General features: G+C 44.1%; 1 protein-coding gene across 1 annotated transcript in view; it reads left to right on the forward strand.

Annotated features, from left to right (window-relative positions):
* The window catches only part of STS (steroid sulfatase), a 90,764-nt gene that overhangs the window by 13,396 nt on the left and 54,521 nt on the right, over positions 1–22,847 (forward strand). The window contains exon 5 of the mRNA XM_053457390.1: positions 9,569–9,705. Coding sequence (XP_053313365.1) covers positions 9,569–9,705 — 137 coding nt within the window. The remainder of the gene's footprint in view (positions 1–9,568; positions 9,706–22,847) is intronic.

Here is a 22,847-nt window from a genome sequence, read left to right on the forward strand (position 1 = left end):
TATTTAGCCCTGCCTAGTTATTATGGCACAAATTATATCAAGTTCCCACTAACAGTACCATACATCCCTGGTATGCAGTAGATGCATTTGCAGTGCAGCATCTATATCAAGCTGGTGAATTGTATCAACTTTACAGAGGTTTAGTGAGGAAAGTAGATAAATAAATTATAAATTATATTATAACTGCATAGAATTAAAAAATAAAAGTAAAAAAAATTTGCCAAACGCAGTCCTTTGAATAGTAAGCCAGACAATGTGGGTGGTACAGCATAACTCCTATCACTATATCCTAAGCCTAAAGTGGGTATAACTGGCATCAATATATACTGATCCTGATAGAGGTACACCACAACTCCCATTGTTACATAGCGATCCAGACACAGGTACAGTGTAACTACGAGGTACTTACCTGCCGTCCACCTGAACTTCTGTCCCTACAAAGTCCCTCGACACCAGAAGCTGCCGCCTGGACTCCACAACGTCGACTGCATGGTCTCTGGCCCTGGCAGGCGCGCGCACACCCCCGTGTGGCCAATTTCGGTGTATGGAATCACGTTTCCTCCAGGATCCGTACAGCCTCTTAAAGTGACATGTCTCCAATGCGTTCTAAGCCTCCCTTTCAGTTATGCTTTATCAGTGCCTGTGATAGTGTCTTGTGCACTTTGGCGGTGCTTTATTAAAACTCTAGTGATTTTGGCTTGACCTTTGGCTTGTATTGATGTTCCTGTCTGTCTCCTGCGCTTGACTCTTGACTATGTCTTCAGTACAGTATTGATACCAAGTTTCTGCATCGCTGTTTCCCTAGCCGTGACATACAGGTTGACATCTATCAAGATATAGTGATCCAAATATTGTTTGTACTGCACAACTGCCGTCATTATATATTGAGCCAGACAACGACAGTGGTACAGCACAACTCCCATCTCTATATTGCAAGCCAGACACTGACAATGGTACAGCATAAGTCCCATTATAAATTAGTACACCAGTCACTGAGGGTGATACAACATAACTCCCATCAATATACATTGAGTCTGATAACTACCATCATTACTTAGTGATCCAGACACAGAATGTGATACAGCATAACTCCCATCATTATAGAGTGAGCCAGACACAGATGGTGGTACAGCATTACTTACATCACTATATGTTGTGCCAGACACAGATGGTGGTACAGTATAATGCTTAGCAGTATATAGCAAGCCAGACAAAGACTGTAATACAGAGTAACTCCTGTCACTATATACTGAGCCAGGCACTGATGATGGTATACCATAACTCCCATTGCTATTTACTGAGCCAGGCACAGATGGTGGTACATTGTAACTCCTATCATTATATAGCCAGCCAGACACAGACGGTGGTACACCATTATTCCCGTACAGAGCAAGACATTGACAGTGGTACAGCATAACTCCTATCACTATCATCATTTTCATTTGCATTTTGTTGCTTTTTCACTCTCACTCACACTCTCATACTTTAACTCTCTTATTCATGCTCTCACACTCTTACTCATTCTTTCCAATGCTCACACATTCTCAGCTTCTCTCTCACTCTCAGACTGTGTCACGCTCTCAGACGCTCGCACTCTGTCCTTGTCAGGGTCCTACCTCACTCCCCCGTCGACGGCACAGGTTTTCCCCCGATGGTGGGGTCGCGGGACGCCCGGGACTTCGTCCGCGTACCACGCGGCTCCGTTGTACGCGACCGCGAGCCATGCGGTCGCGGCTTACTACGGCCTACGACAGGCCGCATCCCCGGACTCCAGTGCGGCGGATACCGCACGGGAGAAACGCCACACGTGGAGGGATGGCGGGGAGGCGTGGTCAGCGCCTCCAGTAATGATTAACTCCTGGTCAGGGGCGGGACGAGTGGTGATTGACAGTCACTACTCCATTGTACATACCGAGGAGGGGAGGGGTCTCTGTTATTGTTGGGGAGGAGCTGACTTCTAGAGGGCTATTTAAACCCACAGCTTCTAGGTCTCATTACTTGATTGTTCAAGTCTCTACCTACCTGTTTTGCTGATACCCGTGCTACACTTGTATGCTGATACCCCTTTATTGGATTTACTGGACTTTTGACCTCGGCTTGTTTATGGACTTTGATATACCTCTCCTACCCTTGATCTCGGCTTGTTTAATGGACTTTGCTATACTTCACCTGCCCTTGACCTCAGGATTGCTACACGGTATAGTTTATGCCTTTTTCTATTCTGTGGAATAAACTTGCTGATATTCCTGATATTGCCTGTTTGCCTCTATTGCACATCTGGTGCCTCACTGCGCTACGCTCCAAACCCCGCATACCCTACAGTCCTACTCTCACTCACTCTTATTCACACTCTTATTCTCTCACTCACACCCTCTTACACACTGTCACTTATGCTCTCTTACACTCTCACATTCTCACTCACACTCTGACTTATTCATATTCAGGCTCTCATTCACACTTTCACTCACTCTTATTCATGCTCTCACTCACATTCTCACTCTCACACTGTCTCACTCACACTGTCACATTCCCACATGCTTACTCAAGCTCTCACACTATCACACACTAATTTATGCTCTCTCACACTCATGTTCTCTCACTCACTCATACTCTCACTCACGCTTATTTATGCTTTCTCACACTCTCCCATGCTCTCTTACTTTCACTCACTCTCACACGTTTTCACTCTGTCTCAATGTCTCCCTACCGTCTCTGCTGACTGCTCCTATGTCCCTGTCTTATTTCCTGCAGCTCTACTTCTTCTCTTGCCTCTTCTTCTACTGTACTCTTCTCCCTGGTCAAGGCCTCACAGAGCACTTTTTCAAAAGAGGGTGTGCGCTAAGGCTCTGCCCTTTTGAGGAAACATTCAGGAAGGCCAGGAGAAAGAAGATGCACATGAGTATTTTAGATACAGCTTCACTGAGCAGGTAGACTTAGTAAAGCTTTGGCAGCATCTGGCCTTAAAATGCCTAGGCCACCTAGTCATCCCCTGCCCTGCCCTGCCCTGGATGGTGCTGTTGCATTCCCCTCGGTTTAACCATGTCCCTTTGTCTAACTATGTGTCCTGTAGGCACCGGAAATGTTGTGGGTATACAATAAAAAAGGACTACTGTGAAACTGCCTATATAATTGTGTGGGTGAGCCTGAGAGATGTCCTTTGATGTCCCTGTACAAACATTTGTATTGACTATTAGGTTACGTGACACTATGATAGTCAATAGAAACACTTTGCACCCAAAATGTTAAGCATATTTACATAAAATGTATATTGCTTTGCTTCTTTAAAACAATTGCTATTCTGCATAGTGCAGCTTTTTTGGATCCCATGATTGTGTTTAAACCAACTATGTTTGCTTCAAGCAAGTGGGAAGTGTGTTGGATCACATGTAGGTGGGTCAGACCCTGTTAAAACAATGATGCAGTATTAAAGCCCCTGTGGGGATCTCCAGCTGTGCTCTGTTGTCATCTAGATGCAAATATGTTCCATGTCGTTAAATTAATGCTGTTTATCTTTTTTTTTAATAGATCTATGTTTTATTTATACTGCCTTTTGAAATAGGTCATCTCTTGTATTTATCGGCACAGTTTATTTTCCAGAGCAAACAGTTTAGTTTTTCATTATCATTTAAGTTATCAAAACAAGTAAGCAAAGCAATATACAGAGACATCAATCTGTATGACTCTGATGAGGATTCACACCGCTCAATGACCGCTGGAATTAAATGAGCAATTTTCTCTGCCTGTTAATTGTAAATAGATTAAGTGTTCTTTTTTTGCTGTCGCACAGAGGAAGTAAAAATCAATATACATTATTTTTGTGCTGTTCTGTGCCTATGTTATACATATCTACAAAATAATACAAACAGAAAAAGAAAAAAAAACATTAATTAAAGCAACTTGATATCATTTGAGAACAGAATAATAGTATGATTGACAGGTTAGTTATGGGTTATAGGGTTGGTAATTGCTCAAGCATGTTAGAGCCATTAATTTACTCACTAGGAGTTTTACTATAATATAAAATGTGAATGGATAGCAATTAATGTACTTAAAATTTTAATGCATTTATTACTTAAGTCTTCTTAATAAATGGCTTAATTCACAGACACTTCAAATTCCATAAAGGTCAGCAAATGCTGCATTTAACCTTTAGAATTAGCAAAGCTGGAAATGTGCACTTGTTTGACTGAAAAAACTACTTTTTTCAATGTCAAAGAGCTTTTTTTCTGTTATCATAGACTCTTAAATCTAACCCATCACTCTTGATTGGGACACACAATTAAAATGATGACATATTTTGATATAAATCATATTATCATTCATATGAAGAAGGATAGACATAATTTGCAATATAGAAAGAAAACATTATTGGTAATAACCTCAGGTCATGATGTGAAATATATGTCCTGTAGTTTGTAGAGATCACGGCTTTACTGGCAGCCTTTTTTCACCATCCAATTTTTCTTCTCAAGTACCCCATGTTCTTTGACAAGTATTTCTGATAAAGGTTGCGTCCTACTAAATAGTAAGGTTTGTTTTAGTCTATCAATTCTAGTTTAATCATTTCCCTTGAATATATGTGCTGTAAGAAGCTCTATATAAATTGTTGGCACTATATAAATTAAGTATAATAGTAATTAACTCATTGTATTAAGCAGGGGTGCACACCTAGGGGTGCACATACTAAAAGCTTAGTAATGCTAGCATATTAGAAAAAGAAACTACACTTGATTTTTTTTATTATTTTTCTTCTTCTTCCGCTCTGCCTCTTTCCTCTTCTCTCCTCTCTTCATCCTCTCCATTTCTTTACATAGTCTATCACCTTTCCTCATGTGTGATCACATTCCGAGCATTAGCCCCATTCCAAGACTTCAGCTATTAGTGTAGCAGATTGTGTTATACTGTAAAGAAAAGCCTGTGGTGTAGGGACATTAACATTTTCCCTGATGTGAAGACTCAGACTTCACAGTCTTGTTGAGATTTAAGATAGCTTTATATCTATAACATGCATGTTTAAATCCCCCCACTGTTTAGCCTCTATCACGCCTGCTGGAAGGCTTTTCCACTTATCTACTACCTTCTCAGTAAAATTGTAAGAAGTTGGATTTCTGGAACACAGGGGCATGTGTTCTGACAATGAGGCGGTTGGCAGAAGACCCAGGAAATTTAGAATCACTCAAGGCAAGATGTGCTAGAACAAATCCAGGGTTTAACGGCATAAAGTAAACAGGCAAAAGCATAATCACTTAACAATCCCAAGGTTTGAAGGTTCATGTGCATAAGACATTGCAGAATCCATGGCAGAAACAAAAGACAAGCCAGGGATCACAAGTCCAATAACCACACAGTAAAGTCCTCAGCAGAGCAAGGGTTATGTAAAAGACTGCATCAAAACTGAAGCAAGGGTATCGGACAACTGATCGCTGATTGAAGGGTATGATAGAATTATACAGGGCCACTCTTCTGTAGCGCTGGTATGGCCTTCATCAGAAGCTGGCTGACCAATAGCAGAAGGTTAACCTATCTGTTTACTTGAGCAACTTTCTATTCAGCTAATCGAGATAACATTAGCATAGTCACACCTCCAGGGGCATGACTGCATGGGGCCAAAGCATGTTCTTCATGCACATGGGCCTCGGCAATGCAGTTATCACGAAGAGACACGCCTACTACAGACCAATGCTGCGGCCTACCCCATGACGAAGCTACGTTCAGCAGTAGTAGTGGAAGGAGTAGATAGGAGACCAACGTTTGACAAAAATAAAACTTACTTACATTGCATCTGTTAAATTGTGACCTCTTGTTCTAACATTTTTCCTTTTTTCAAATAAATGTACCTCCTGTACTTTGATAAATTCCTTTGTGTGCTTAAATGTTTCGATCACATCTATCTTTCTTCTCTCCTCCAAGCTATATATGTTGACATACTTAGTGGATAAGTGGTAATTGAATAATAAGAAGGGAGAGTATAGAAGAATGGAGAATGAGAGGAAAGAGGAAGAGCAAGTGGGAAGAGAGAAACTGTAGGGGAAATATGAGATAAATTGAGAATAGAAAGAAACAAATATCCTTGCACATTTAAATTATGCGCATATAAATTAGTTGGGAAACAATGGGGGAAATACATTCTTTTCAAATGGTTTTAGTACCATTATCATGTAATGTGATGCACCGTTGATCTTGAGCTAGGCACTGTTGAATACATTTCCTGAAAAATGAAATGAGAAGGCAGGGATACATTGAGAGAATGTGAGAGTGTGGATGTTTTTACAATTTAAAGTGTGTGAGTGGGGGAAAGGAAAGGGGGCCTCGTGTGTGTGTGTAAAGGCAGTGTGTATGGAGAAGCGTGTGTAAGGGCAGTGTATGTATATATGTGTGTGTAAAGGCAGTGTGTATGGAGAAGCGTGTGTAAGGGCAGTGTATGTGTATATGTGTGTTTATGAGCAGGTGTGTGTAAGTGCAACGTATGTGTGTATGGACAGGTGTATAAGGGCAGTGTATGTGTATATGTGTGTGTGTGTAGGGACAGTGTATGTGTATATGTGTGTTTATGGGTAGTTGTGTGTAAAGGCAGTGTGTAAAGGTCCTGGGAGGGAGGCTAACATTAGCCTTTTTTTAATTAAAAACAATCTCTGCTGTTGTTGACTACTCTTCCAAAGAAACTGAGTCAGCATTATGGTGGACACCTGGCTGGCTGAGAATCATAGGAATTGTAGTTCACAGCTAGCATCTGCAGCTTTACTCTTGACCGCACTAACCATGATGCTCAGCCAGCATCATGGATGGAGTATGTCTGGCTAAGTTAACAGTAGATGCTATGACAGGTGTTAATTGGGAATTGAAACTCCCACAATGCCTAGTCATGTGGACACCTGGCTGGCTGAGCATCATGGGAATTGGAATTCACAACTAAGATCTACTGTTAACTGCACTTCCCATGATGCTCAACCAGTATCATGGAAGTAGTATGTCTGGCTGAGCCTCATGGGAATTCGATGTGTTCTTTATTTTTAAAATACATGACTGTGCTGACAAAAATTAGCGTGTTTTAAGTAGCAATGCAAGCGTGGCATTGTAAAGTGCAATTGTATTGATGAGCTCAGCGAGAGCGATAAAAAAGTGTCCCTCTTTCACATTTTGAAATGTTGGAAGGTATGAATATGTGTCTGTGTACAATGTTAGACTGTGTGTGTGAGGGTAGTGTCACTGAACTGTGCTACAATTATTGTATTTGTGCACAATGCTAGACTGTGTATGATATTAGAATAGGTATGTTGGGGGTGTCAGAGCACAGTGTTAAGGTATGTGTGTCAGTTTATAGTTTATAAGTTGTGTGGTTTTTGGTGTGTGTCAGTCTACTATGGGATTGGAACAGAAGATCAATGTTAAAGCCACCAATACAATAGGGGCGCAGCGGAAATCCTATACCCAGGTGCCAGCGACCCTAGGCTCACCCCTGATTGCAGGGAAAAGAAAAAATGTCGGTGCGCTAAGCTAGTCACAGGCTCAAATAATACAAATGTATAATACGAGGCCTACCAAACAGGTGTAAGCATGCTGCAAGAAACAGTGTATTGGCTGTACAATGTATACAAGAAACAAAAACTGTCTGCACTTCTTACCCTAATAAAGTTGGCAACAAATATATAAACATAATATAAATGAGATATTTATATTATGTTTATATATTTGTTGCCAACTTTATTAGGGTAAGAAGCGCAGACAGTTTTTGTTTCTTGTATACATTGTCACCCCTGATTGCACCCAGTCAGCTGTCAGATCAGTGTGCAGGGTTGATTTATATATATATATATATATATATATATATATATATATATATATATATATATATATATAAATATTACCTATTATGGTTTTTCTGTAGTTACAGTGTGCAGTATAAAACATTTGTAAACCACGTGATGAGTGAGGAAATAGCAGTAGTGCATAGCTAAATGTTTTTAGCTGCTTCTAATTTTGTGATTACTTTTGAATTTTAATGTCTCTAATTATTTATCATGGTAAGCGGGTGCAAAGTTTCTCCATTCCTGAAGTCATTATCTTGCTTTTTGTGTCTTATTTGCAGAAACACAGTATTGCCAAATATAAGTGACCTTCTTGAACAGGCTTTTCATTTGGCTTCAAGTTGGTCTTAGCATATCTAATTATTGGAATAAGCCATTAAAGGAAGATTGAGCTGCTTGGAAATTGATACTAATTCCCATTATTTTCTTGGCTGTACACAAATGTTTTAGGGAATAAAAACTATAAACTAAGCTCTATAAACTTGGTAAAAAAAAGGTATTTTACATCTTACAGCATGTGCATGTACTGTATACTCTAAATTGTTGAGGAACATATTACATAAAACACCTAGCATTTAGCCTTTCTCTCAGTGAGACTCAAAGCACTTTTAGTGCACATTCTCAGAATTAACCAAATCAGCAGCTGAATAATAGTTGTGGAGGGGTAAAACATGAGCGAATGTCCAGTGGGTCTGAAATATGCCTAGAAAAATGTCCCCTTGGGGTAGAATATACCCCAAAAATGTCCCCTTTGTAGGTAGGATAGGAGTCTAAGAAATGAACCAATGCTGAATGCAGAAGTAGAGTAGGATGTATTAATAAAGGCTGTGTTACAACCATGTTATTTTCAAAGTCTTTAAAGGCTCTTCTCAACTCCTGTTCCGGGTTAGGGATCTGCTCTAAGAAGGGAAGGCCTATCCGGGTATAGTAGGGTAACCTTATGTTGTAATCCTGCTATGTATAGTTTGAGATTAATGTGGCAGAAGGTAGAACTGTATTTAGGGAGACAGTTCTTTTCTTTTGTAAGCGCCCTTAGACCCCTGTCCTCCTCCCTCTGCTCATGAAAAAGTATTTGGATAGATTCCCCTAAACGAGACCCCCCCCCCTCGATCACATGAAGCGAGCAGAGCAGCTCTGGATAAATGAGGCCCCCTTTCCAGAAGCCCATGAAACGCATAGAGCTGCAGCAGCTCCCAATATAATTCCCAAACTAGCCCCCCCTTACCCTGCCCATGTGCAGATGAAAGGAATTGAAAGAGCTTATCCAGTGTAAGAAGGAGGAGGTAGAATGCTGAGTGAGAATGTCAGGAGGCACAGAGAGGAAAGCCCCAGAAGTGTAAACGAGACGCCTTGCAAGCGCTAGCGAAACACCCCAAGAACGCTAACAAAATTTCCCAACACTACTAACGAAACATGCCAACAGGGCTAACGAAACATCCCAACAGTGCTCATTAAACGCCCTGAAGGAGAGGCTCCTGAATGGAGTATAAATACTTTGTGGGACCCCTCCCACAAATACAGGCTGAGAACAGCCTTTTACATTTGTTACATATTTTAAAGTGGAATTAAACTCATAAACCAATTATGTAAAATAATTTTCAGTGTCGATGAAGAATAAGTTCTTTGGTAATCAGTGATGAGTTTGCATCCATTTTGCATAGAAATTTCACATTTGAACATGTCATCAAAAATGTAACAAAGATGCCATTTTTAAGTTAAATTTGTTATTTTAAAATATGATAATAATATTCTTTGTTTTAAAGGAACAAGGAGAATCCTTTCCTTCTATTTATGTCCTATGTTCAGGTCCATACAGCTCTTCATACTGCCCAACATTTCAGAGGAAAAAGTAAACATGGCCTATATGGTGACGCTACGGAAGAGGTGGATTGGAGCGTAGGTAAGAAACTGTTTCTATATTGAGATGAATTAACAATACAATAATATTCTGTACACTTAATGGGTGCTGTAGTTTAATAACGTAATGCTTCAAACACTTTAGCTTGCAAATGTATTGTTACTAATTGCCGAACATTATATATGTATATCACCGTACATGGTAATTTTCACTTCTCTGTATTGTAATAGTTGAAACTGCTGTCACGTTATAAATAAAAAATAATCTAATATTATCACAATAAGTTTTCTTTTGCTGTAGGTAATCTTTTGCACCCTGTCCTCGAATGTTTCCTGTGGAGTTTGCATTTGCTTATACTTAATATGCAGCACCTATGGGGCTCTGAATGCTTAACACATGTACCCACTTTGAACTGTAACCACATTTTCTGGGAATTTTGCCAAAAATGCTAATCATGGCTTGTTTAAGCCTATATGACAGAAAAAGCTAATTTTTTTTAAATACTGACAACTATCCCAGAAAATGTGTGAGGGAATAAGGAAATGTTAGTTGGCACTACATTTAATAGAAAAAAATATTGTGCTGTTATAATTGACATACCGTATTTGCTCGATTATAAGACGACCCTGATTATAAGACGACCCCCCAAAATCTGAATATTAACTTAGGAAAAAAAGAAAAAGCCTGAATATAAGACGACCCTAAAGGAAAAAACTTTTACCAGTAAATGTTAATTCGTGTAAACTATTTATTTTAATAAAAGCTATAATTGAGAAAAATATTTTTTTTTGTTTTTATTTCCTTGTATTTTCCAACCTGTCCCCCAGTTACGCACATCTACCCCAGGCTTGCCACACCAATATGGCACTGTGGTCCATGATATGCCTTTTAACCTTCTATATGCCACTGTGCCCCATGGTATGCCTTTTGACCCCCTATGTGCCACTCTGCCTCCAGAAATGCCTTATAACCCTATATCCCATTCTGGCATTTAGGGGCTTAAAATGCATATTATGGGGCAGAGTGGCATATAGGGAGGTATAAGGCATTCCAGGAGGCAGAGTGGCATTAAGGGAGTTAAAAGGCATTGTATAGAGCACTCTGCCTCCAGAAATGCCTTATACCCCTATATGCCACTCTGGCATTTAGGGGGTTAAAAGGCATATTATGGGGCAGAGTGGCATATAGGGAGGTATAAGGCATTTCATTAGGCAGAGTGCTCTATTAAATGCCCCCTTAACGCCACTGTGCCTCCTAAAATGCCTTATACCTCCCTATATGCCACTCTGCCCCATAATATGCCTTTTAACCCCCTAAGTGCCAGAGTGGCATATAGGGGTATAAGGCATTCCAGAAATGCCCTATGCCCCCATTTAACACACACACACACACTTACCGGTGCTTCCAATTTCCTGCTGTATTGCCGGGGCAGCGGGTTGATGTCTCCTTCCGCTGCAGCAGGAAGGAGGTGGAGTTGGCAGCGGGGGTTTGTCTGCGTCCGTCGCGCATACCTTCCCCGACTGTCAGAGATCAGAACTCTGATCTCTGACAGTCGGGGAAGGTCTGCGCGACGGACGCAGACAACCCCCGCTGCTAGCCACACCTCCTTCCGGCTGCAGCGGACGTTGTCTACGCGGATCGCAATACAGCAGGAAGCACCGGTAAGTGTGTGTGGGTGTTAAATGGGGGGGGGGGGAGACAGGAGGATCCAGGTCCCCTGCAGCGGTGCGGGGGATCTGGATCTTAGTCTCATAATCAGACCTCTATTTGAGGTCTGATTAGAAGACAACCCCGATTAGAAGACGAGGGGTATTTTTCAGAGCATTTGCTCTGAAAAAAACCTCGTCTTATAATCGAGCAAATACGGTATATAACATTTTACATTACCTCTAAACGTCACAGATAAATGGTTGCATTCAGTTTGTGAAGAATAACAATATATCTTTTTACATGATCAAAAACCATCAAGAAATGTGGTTTCTTGTGGATGTTTCAACAACTTTTACTAGTGTGCCCCCTAAAGTAGGAATTGTTACTTGTTATTCTGGATCAAATTTTAGAGCTATGGGAAAATGAAACCATATAGTTGACCTTGTCAAATACTAAAAGCAGGTGATGAAGGTGATAATACAAGGAAGCAGGCGATGGAGAAAAGATAATTCTTAACCTGACGGCTTGACTGACATGTCACCAAATTGGATTCCTTAGTGGCATGTTGATACAGATAAGAAAATGAGATATTCCAGTATAGTGGAAGCAGAAACTCAAAATTGTAAAAACATTGTATGAGTAATTACTATGCACAGAAGTTCTGCAGTTCAAGTCATGAAATAAAGTATTGTTTCCATATTTTATAAGAAGTCCAAAGAGCATTATATAATAAATTAATAAGCACATGTTTGTAGCCAACCATCATAAAGTGCCAGTTCCCTTGTGCTAGGTTAGTATACAGGCTTAGTTAGTTAATAAGGGCTGGCAATGCTAGCAGTTTAATGGGGCAGGGAGTCATACATGTCAAAGAGATTTGCCACTTATGACTTATCTTAATTTGCTGTTTTTATATTTATATGGTACTAGTCCAAAAAAGCGAGTGAAAATGGGTGTACATGTTAAGGTAAACAAATATCAGTTACATGGTTATCGGTACGGTATTGTAGACGGTGGTTATACCTTTATACAAAGCATTGGTTAACCTGTTGATGACTGAATGAACGTTCCCTTACATCACAAAATTCGATGTCATGATGACCACATGATCGCAAGGAACATCCTAAAAAAAGTCTTTGTCGCGATCAGCTTTGCGCAACTTCACTCTTATTCTTGCTGTTATTCTTGCACAGTGAATTTGTGTACTTCTGCCACTAATTACCAATGACAGCAATCACAGGGTTCACATTATAAAGACAATGCTTAGAATGTTAGCTCTGCCTTTTTACAGTGCTCTGATTACCCATAGATTAGTGTTGGTACTGCAGGGGTTGATTTTCTTTACTATTGGTGGCAATTGGGTAGAAAACTGTGGTGGATGGCAGGTTTTAGTGTTAAGTAGGTAAAAAAATATATACAAAAATACAAAAAAAATACAAACTATTTTAGCCCACTTCAAATTTTGGAGCTGTTTTTAGGGTATGACATTATAGAGACAATTATGACCCAAAGTAATTTACAAGATATAGCTACCTCCATCATTCTACATGTCTAGACAAAATACCTAGCGGCCCATAGCCCAACATGAATTAAAACGTTTTGGGCATTGACAATGGCTATTGGCATAGCCCCCGCAAAAAATTACAGTTCTACTGGAGCAAAAATCTAATCTGCTCAACCCCACTATTTCCACACATAATGCAGTGTTTGCATTTTAATGATAACATCAAGTGCCCAGCCAAGATTATGATAGGCTTTTTTAGAATTTGGCCTTTAATCTCTCATTTCCAGAAGCAGTTTGCAGATGTGTATACACCTGGACAAACCCAGGACTATACCCAGGACTGTATCTATAACAAGGGGACATCCTCTACGGCTGGAGGAAAGAAGGTTTCTACACCAGCACAGACGGGGGTTCTTTACAGTAAGAGCGGTGAGACTATGGAACTCTCTGCCAGAGGAAGTGGTAATGGTAAACTCAATAAAAGAGTTTAAAAGGAGCCTGGACGTGTTTCTTGAAAGCAATAATATCACAAGTTATGGATAGTAGATTAATAAGGACAGAACGTTGATCCAGGGATCATATTTGGAGTCGGGAAGGAATTTTCCCCCTGGTATGGGGCAATTGGCATCTGCTTCATAAGGGTTTTTTGCCTTCCTCTGGATCAACACGGTAGGGACACAATATGTATATAGGTTGAACTTGATGGACTTTGGTCTTTTTTCAACCTTATGAACTATGTACTATGTACTATGTACTAACCATTTGTATTAATCAGTGCCGGGTTAACATAGGGGCTGATGGAGCTGAAAATAGACCCAGTCAAGGCCTGCCCACCTGGAGATTTCCCAGTGGGCCGGCTGGTCCAAGGGGCTGGTGGAGCATTGAAGCGGCCGATAAGACCACCATCAACGGCAATCTAACGTAAAATAGGCCGGCTTGTGGCCGCCGTGCCGCCTAATGCCTTAGTGAGGCTCTTCTTCCCGCCCACTTGAAGACGCGACGTGATGCTCGAGGGGGCAGGTTCACACAGTCAGTCTCGTGAAGGAGTAATTAGAGGAGCGCACAGAGCGAGCAGGCAGGCAGATGATCAGGGAATAAGTACGTAAATTATATAAAAAAGAGTTTGTGGGGGTGGGGTGATGATTGATGTGGACCCATTATGGTTCACCCATATTTAAAGGGGTATCGGTAGCTCTAAGCTCTCACATGATACTAAAGGGGGGGCTGGGTGGCATAACTACAAATTGTGGTGCTGGCTGGGGGTGTTACACAAGGGGACAAAAGCACAAAAAGGAGGGAAATAAAAACCAGTGACAATTTTTTTTTTTTATTCTTGTAGCCTGTCAGGATATGTCCTTGTGTGTTTGTTTGGGTTTGACACCAGGGAGTCTGTCCTGGTGTGTGTGTTTGGGTGTCTGTGTTGCAGGGCCTGTCCTGGTGTGTGTGGGTGTCGGTGTGGCAGAGCCTGTCCTGGTGTCTGTATTTGTGTGTGTGTTTACGTGTTGGTGTGGCAGAGCCTGATCTTGTGTGTGTATTTGGGTGTTGGTGTGGCAGAGCCTGTCCTGGTTTTGGTGTTGGTTTAGCAGAGTCTGTCTTGGTGTGTGTGTTTGGGTTTTGGTATGGCAGAGTCTGTCCTGGTGTGTGTGTATGTGTGTGTGTTTACGTGTTGGTGTGGCAGAGCCTGTCCTGGTTTTGGTGTTGGTGTAGCAGAGTCCTGGTGTGTGTGTGTTTGGGTGTCTGTGTTGCACAGCCTGTCCTGGTATGTGTGTTTGGGTGTCGGTGTGGCAGAGCCTGTCCTGGTGTGTGTGTTTGGGTGTCGGTGTGGCAGAGCCTGTCCTGGTGTGTGCGTGTCTAAGTGTCGGTGTGACAGAGCCTTTCCTGGTGTGTGCGTATCTGGGTGTCGGTGTGGCAGAGCCTGTCCTGGTGTGTGTTTGTATGCCAGTGTGGCAGAGCCTGTCCTGGTGTGTGTGTGTTTGATTATTGGTGTAGCAGAGCCTGTCCTGGTGTGTGTGTGTTTACGTGCCGGTGTGGCAGAGCCTGTCCTGGTGTGTGTGTTTACATTTTGTTGAGGCAGAGCCTGATCTGGTGTGTGTTTGGGTGTTGGTGTGGCAGAGTCTGTGCTGGTGGGTGTTTACATGTTAGTGTGGCAGAGACTGATCTGGTTTGTTTGGGTGTGGCAGAGACAAAAAACAAATGGTACTTTCAATTACCATTAATTAATTAATGCTAACTACCATTATACCGTATTGGCTCGATTATATAAGTTTGGTATATGCTGTTTTGACCTTTTTTTTCAAAATGTATTTTTTCCCAAATCTATGATGCCTCTTTTGATGTTTTATCAATTGCCTTTGTCACATAAAAAAATCTCAATCAATAATCTAAAAAGCACCAGTGCATACTTTTAATTACCATTAATGCTAATTACCATTATATTAAAAACAAATATTATACATTTACAATATATACAATTTATACATTTAACATTAACAATAAATGTTTATTTTATTAATAAATAAAGAAAAAACATAAGCAAAGTATTACCAGAGTAATACCAGAGTCACATAACAACAAAAATCTATTTTTTTCAGAGCAGAGTGGCATATATGGGGGTTAAAAGGCATATCTGGGCGGCAGAGTGGCAAATAAAAGGAAATAAAAACAAAAACATTTTTCTTAATCATAGTTTTTATTATATAAGAAAAAAATGTTTACTTGTGAATTAATAGTAAAACTTTTTTCTTATAGGGTGGTCTTTTATTCAGGCTTATTCTTTTTTTTCCTAAATTAATATTCAAATTTTGGGGGGTCGTCATAATCATTGTCATCTTATAATCAAGCAAATACAGTACTTTTAATTACCATTAATTAATTAATGCTAACTACCATTATATTGTATTGGCTTGATTATAGGCCACACCCTTAAAGTTTGGTGTTATTTTAAAGAAAAAAATATTTTTTGAGAAAAAACACACAAGTGGAATGGTAAAACAGTATTATTTCTATTGAACAGGAATACATGTATTTTAACATTTTTGGTATCTATTATGCAGTTAGTCAGCATATGTTATATACAAACAGAAATTTGGATTATGCACCTTACTTATAGTTATGCCACTCTGCTCCCCTGATATGCCACTCTGTTCCCCAGATATGCCACTCTGCCCACAGATATGCCCCCCAGATATGCTACTCTGCCCCCCAGATATGCCACTCTGCTCCCCTGATAGGACACTGTGTCGCCCTAGATAGGATACTTTGCCCCCAGATATGACACTCTACCCCCTGATATGCCATTCTGCCCCCTGATATGCTTTATGTCCCCACAGATATGCTTTATGCCCCTACAAATATGACACTCTGCCCCCCAAATATGACACTCTGCCCCAGATATGCCACTCTGCCCACCACAAATACCACTCTGTCCACCAGACATGGCACTCTGCCCCAGATATGCCACTCTGCCCCCAACAATGCCACCCTGCCCCCTAGATATGACACTCTGCTCCCCTGATATACTTTATACCCCTTGATATGTCACTTTGCCCCCTGATATGCCACTTTGCCCGCCCCTGAATTGCTTTACGTCCCCAGATATGTTTATGACACTCTGCTCCCCTATGCCATTCTTCCCCCAGAGATGCCACTCTGCCCCCAGATATGCTTTATGCTCCCCTGATATGACACTCTGCCTCCTGATATGCTTTATGCCCCCCCAGATATGCCACTCTGCTCCCCTGATATGCTCCATGTCCCCCGATATGCCGCTCTGCCCCCTAGATATGTTACTCTGCCCCCCGATATGCCACTCTGCCCCTGATATGCTTTATGCCCCCCTGATATGCCACTCTGCTCCCCTGATATGATGCTCTGTCTCCTGATCAGCTTTATGCGCCTCCCGATATGCCGCTGTGACCCCCCTCAGACTTAAAAATGCATCCCCAGACTCCCTGGTGTCTAGCTGAGGCAGCAGGTGTACTTCTGCATGATGCGCGTAGACAACCTCTGCTGCTGCTTGTCACAAGTGCCGGCAGCAGCGGAAGTTGTCTGCGCACACTGCGCAGGCGTTCCCTGGCTGCCAGAGAGGAGGATACAGGTCCCCAGCAGCACTGTGGGAGATCCTCATCTCTGGCAGCAGGGGAACGTCTGCGCGATGTGCTCAGACAACCTCTGCTGCTGCCTTCACTTCCGCTGGGGCTTCTATGGGGGAGCACTGGAAGGTCATGTAACACCGGCTCTCCTTCATAGAAGCCCCGGCGGAAGTGCCGGCAGCAGCGGGGTTGCCAGAGGGCTAAATGAAAAAGAAAGGGCTAAATGAAAAAGAAAAAAAAAACACCTAAAAGAATTACGTAAAACCCCAATTATAGGCTTCACACCCAAAAAATGCGGCGTATAATAGGGTAATTAAGAAACGTTTGGCGAACTCTACATTTTTAAAGAAACGGTTCGCGCGAGCCGGCAAGAATCGGCTGAATCCCACCACTGGCTATAGGCCTTTCTCCTTCACCAATGTCATGGCAGGAAAAGATGATTGATGGTGTTTTCAGCCAATTAGGGGTCCTTGAAAGAGCAGAGAGGCAGGACCCCCTGCTTGGTTGGGCCCAGTACACCAGAACTGGTTGTACAACCCTGATGGTGGCCCTGACCACTGGCATATTTGTTGCTGGAGAAACCCTGAGGGTTAACAGTCCTTGTGGAAAGATGGAAACTGGTTGCTCAGTGTCAGGAGCACCAGCAACCAAACACACAGTTACTGTAGTACAAGGATCTGCAGGAAACAAGAAATGCGGCACCTGGGTACTGGGCGTCTGAAGGAAAGAAAAAGCTACAGCCAATACCAGTCCCTTGCCAAAATTCCTGTAAACCAGGCTGAACCCTGGCAGAAATAAAGCAAGAATTGTAGGAAGAAAAGGCCCCCAATGCTCAGGTGTAACAGAAGAGCTAACACATGCCTGTCAAACTATAACCTGCTTTCTAATTCTATGTTTCTAACTTTACTTATGACATTAAAGAAAATTGGAAATTATTCTAGCCTTGGTGCACGAATAATTATAATTTTAATAAAGACAGGAGGCGAGTATTTTGCATTACTTCCTTTACTCTCACAGTAGCAGCAAAGAAAGAGTTAACATAATAAGTGGAAACAACCAATAGAAATACATAACATAAGAGGTATATAAACCCCTAAGCCCTCCTCCTCTTCCTCTTTCGGCGCTGTGAACCGGACTGAAGAAATGTCCATCAAAACCGGACGGCCAACGCAGAGATCGATGAAAACACCACCGGACTGAACAGTAACCAGAACTCGCCAGGAATCAGCGACAGCACCTCCAACGGAGCCAACGGAGCTCAAACACGGGTAGCTGAACCATCAACACCGGACGGTAAGTTCACGCTGAAATAAAGAGAGAAAACGTAACAGGACCAGATGCCAAATATACCTGAGAAAGGCACAAACATGAAGACGAATCAACAGATCCGTAACATCAGAAAATGAGCATACCCAAACACAGGGAAAACATGTACATCGAGCCATGAAACCAATAAAAAACGTACCCACTTACCGGATAGGAAAGGGATGGGAGGGAAAATACTCGCCTCCTGTCTTTATTAAAATTATAATTATTCGTGCACCAAGGCTAGAATAATTTCCAATTTTAAGGCAAGACAGGAGGCTTCCTATTTTGCATTTTTAACGCCCGTAAGGAGAGCCACTGCTGCTGAAGATACAGGGCGAAAATAAAATTCCCGAAACGTGGAAGCCCGGGACCAATCCGCCGCCTTGAGGATATCATCCAGAGCAGCCCCAGACCGAAGGGCGCAAGATGCAGCGGCACCACGAACCGAATGAGCCCCAAAACCAGCATCCACTCCTGCTAGAACAAGGAGCCAACGGACCCAACGAGCTAAGGTCGGGGAAGAGACGGCTTTAAACGGCTTCACATAAGAAATGAGAAGCTGGGACACCGAAGGAGGACGTACCATAGCAGAACGCGACAAGTATGACTGAACACATCGGGCCACACAGATCCTAGGGTCATCCCGGAAATAAGGATAGGAAATCGACGAAGAAAAGGTCTTAGTTCTCCTATGAATCTGGAACACCAGACCCTCCGGGGAAAAAGAAATGGCGTGGGTATCAAGAGCCTTGACGTCTGAAACCCTACGAAAAGAAAGAAGACATAACAAGAGGGTAAGTTTTGCCGACAATTGGCGCAGAGAGAGAGACTCGTTGTCTGGCCAAGACCGCAGGAAATCGAGTACCACCGCCACATCCCACAGAGATGTATAGCGAGGTGCCGGGGGCCGAGATAAACGAATGCCGCGGAGTAAGCGGCAGACCAAAGGAGCCTTACCAACCGGCTCCCCCGACACACCGACATGGCAGACCGAAAGACATTAATAGTACGATAGGATTTACCCGAAGAAAACAACTCAGCCAGAAAATTAAGGACAAAATCTAAAGAGGCTGAATGGGGATCCACTTGCCGTCCCACACACCAAGCAGCCCAATTTCGCCAAGCTGCGCGGTACGACTTTCGGGTACCTGGAGCCCAAGATTCGCGCAGCAAGGACTGAGCTGCGTCCGATAGGCCCGAGCCTGTTCCAGGTCCCCCGAGATCGTCCACGCCACAAGGAGAAGACGACCCTCCTGGATGAGGGGATGCAACTGACCTTCCGAACCCAACAGGAGAGAAGGAAAAGACGGAAGCGCCAGAGGATCCCGCACCGACAGTTGCAACAGAGCTGGGAACCACGGCTGCGCATGCCAGAGGGGGGTCACCAGGACCAGAGAACCGCCGCCGCGCCGTAAGTGATGGACGACTCCCAGAATTAGGGCGAATGGGGGAAATGCATACGCACCCCGAGGGGGCCACACCTGCATAAAGGCGTCCGTCGCCAGGGCTTCTGGGTCCGGGAGCCAGCTGAAAAAATCCCTCGTCTGACGGTTCGTCCTGGACGCGAACAAGTCTAGATGAAACGGTCCCCTCCGACGCTGGAGGTCCTGGAAGGCCTGCCGGTGGAGCCTCCAGTCGCTCGCATCCCGCCAATGCCGAGAGAACCAATCTGCCAGAAGATTCTCGGTGCCCGGGAGATATTCCGCCTGGAGGGTGATATTGCGAGCTAGACAAAACTCGAAGATATCCTTCGTCACATCCGTGAGGCGCTTGGAGCGCGTGCCCCCCAGGCGATTGATGTACCGGACTGCTGAAAAGTTGTCCATCCGTAGAAGAAGACAGCAGTCTGAGCGGTCCCTGGCCAGGCTCCGGAACGCGAAGGACCCCGCAATCAACTCCAGACAGTTGATGTGGAGCGAACGCTCCTCCAGAGACCAGCGACCTCCGGTCGCCTCTGAGTCGGAGGCGGCACCCCATCCTATAAGACTGGCGTCGGATTCGAGAACGAAGTCCGGTCGAGAACCGAAGATCGCCCGACCGTTCCACGCCTCCATGTGACGGAGCCACCAGAGAAGCTCGAGGCGAACCTCCTGTGTAAGCCGAATCACCTGGTCGTAAGAGGGCAACTTTCGTAAGTGGTGGGCCTTGAGGCGTTGAAGCGCCCGATAGTGGAGAGGGGCGGGAAATATTGCCTGAATGGATGACGAGAGGAGACCCACCACCCGAGCCAGGAGACGAAGGGAGCAAAAATCTCGGCGGAGAAGAGCCCGAATCTCCTTCCGAATGGAAACCACCTTGGACCGAGGAAGACGAAGCATAGCTGCTTGCGAGTCTATCTCGAAACCCAGAAACAGAATCCGTTGACTCGGGACCAGCTCTGACTTTAGGGTATTTACGATGAATCCAAGCTCGTGAAGGGTCCGAACGACAAAACCCGTCTGAGAGAGTAGAGTCTCTCGGCAGCTCGAAAATAACAGGATGTCGTCCAGATAAATTATCCACCTGACGCCCCTGGATCTGAAGAAAGCCATGACCGGCTTTAGGAGCTTGGTAAAGCACCATGGGGCTGAGCTGAGACCGAATGGAAGAGCCCTGAACTGCCAAATCTGCGAGCCCCAGCGGAATTGGAGAAACCACCTGTGATCCGGGTGTATAGGAACCGAAAGGTAAGCGTCTGTAAGGTCCAACCTGGTGAACCAATCGCCCTCCGACATAAGGTCTCGGAGTAGATGAATGCCCTCCATCTTGAAGTGGCGATAGACTACGAATGCACTTAGGGAACGCAGATTGATTACGGGACGAAAATCACCCGTGCGTTTGCGCACCAGGAAAATGGTGCTGAGGAAACCTACGGGACCGGGGGCTCGCTGAATGGCCCCTTTGTCGCGCAGGGCCCGGAGCTCCTTCACTATGAGAGCCTGATCGGCCACGGATCGGAAGGCAGGACGAGGTCTGCGAACCTGAAAGGGGGGAGAGACAAAGTCTATCTGGAAGCCCTGGACCGTTTGGAGGATCCAAGGGTCGGAAGAAATCCACGCCCAGTTGCGGAAAAAATGGGATATGCGACCCCCAACCCGCAGAGGAAAAGAAGGACAAGAAACAGTCTGACTTACCAAAGCTGGAGCGTCCTCTGGGAAATCCCTGAGCGCCTCTGCCTCTGTAACCTCCACGGGTGGAAAAGGGCCTCTGGTTGTAGGACGGTCGGAACGAAGACTGTGGCTGTGGGAAGTTCCGGGGACCTTGTGCTGAAGTACGGCTGGCGACCCGGCCCCTCGGTCGTCCAGCCCTCCCGGAAAAACGAAGGTTCGGCTGAAACACCTTCTTCATGGACAGCTTCGCCTTGTTCCATGATGTCATAAGGGACACGTGGCGATTAAGCTCCTTCACGAAAGCGTCGCCAAAAAGCAAGCCGTTAGCGGCTGCTCCCAAATCCTTGGTGCCCAACTCAGCTAGGCGAGGATCCATGCGTAGCAAGGCCGCCTTGCGACGCTCTGTGGCGATGGAAACATTGGCGTTCCCCAGGAGGCAGACCACGCGAAGGGCCCAATCGCGTATAACCTTGGGGTCTAGGGGAGTATTGTGCAGAAAAGCCCTGTCTGCTAGTGAAAGGATTTGGGTGACAGGTCCTACCATATCCAGGACCTTGTCCTGAGCAGACTTTAAGCCTTGTTCTAAACCCCGTCTAGGGTCTTTATTTTGTGCGGACAGGAGAGCGACCACATTGGGGTCAAATTCTGGAGTGAGGGCCACTTTATCCGGGATGGATGGGCGGGGACATTCCGCTCTAAGCTTATTACGCACCTCCTTAGGAAGAAGCTTCCGGAGCCATTTATGGAGGTAAAGGGCGATATGCTCGGGAGGAGCCCATTCTGTGGCCCTAGGGTGGCGCATGGTAGTGGGGTCGAACATAGAAGACCCAGTAGGGTCAAGGACCGGGAGGTCCGTGGACGTGGAGGCGGAATGGGATTGAGGGGGATCGGCACGGTGGGGCTCATCCACCAAATACTCACGGACGAACCCGGAGTCAACATCTCTGGACGAGGCCAGATTAATAGAAATATCAGACCCAATGGAGGAGTCTGCCCGCCATTCATCCACTATGGATAGTGGGTCATCAGGAGTGCCAGAGGTTTTAGGGCGTTTGGCTGGAGCCTTGCCCTTGCCCGCAGATATACTGTTGCCCTTCCAGGGTCGTTTAGAACCAGACGCCTCCCCATCTGATTTATCAGACTCAGAGTCCGAAGGGGCATTAGGGGGGCCGGATGGGACAGGGGGATGCCCTTGGGCAGGCAAACTAGCTGACATTTTATTAAAGAATGTCTCTACCGAAGTAGAGAATTTAGATTCCAGCCAGGCTAGAAAAGCGTCTTGTGAGGGCATGTTGTCCTGAGACATGACTGCGGGGAAAAAGAGAGGGCAGTGTAAGGGCAGATAATGCTAACAAAGGCACTCATATATATATATAAAATATAACTGAATAAACCATCCACAGGTGCTCAGCCTGGGATAAATAGCCGATTGACAAAATCCCCAAACAGCACTAAATAGTGTAACTATACCGCTAAACAGGTAGCTGTGAAAGAAAAAACCTGTAAACAGAAAAAGGGGAAAAAACTGCGAAAAAACGGAAAGAA

Source organism: Spea bombifrons, chromosome 2 (assembly GCF_027358695.1).
Source record: "Spea bombifrons isolate aSpeBom1 chromosome 2, aSpeBom1.2.pri, whole genome shotgun sequence".
In the NCBI taxonomy this organism is placed as follows: Eukaryota; Metazoa; Chordata; class Amphibia; order Anura; family Pelobatidae; genus Spea; species Spea bombifrons.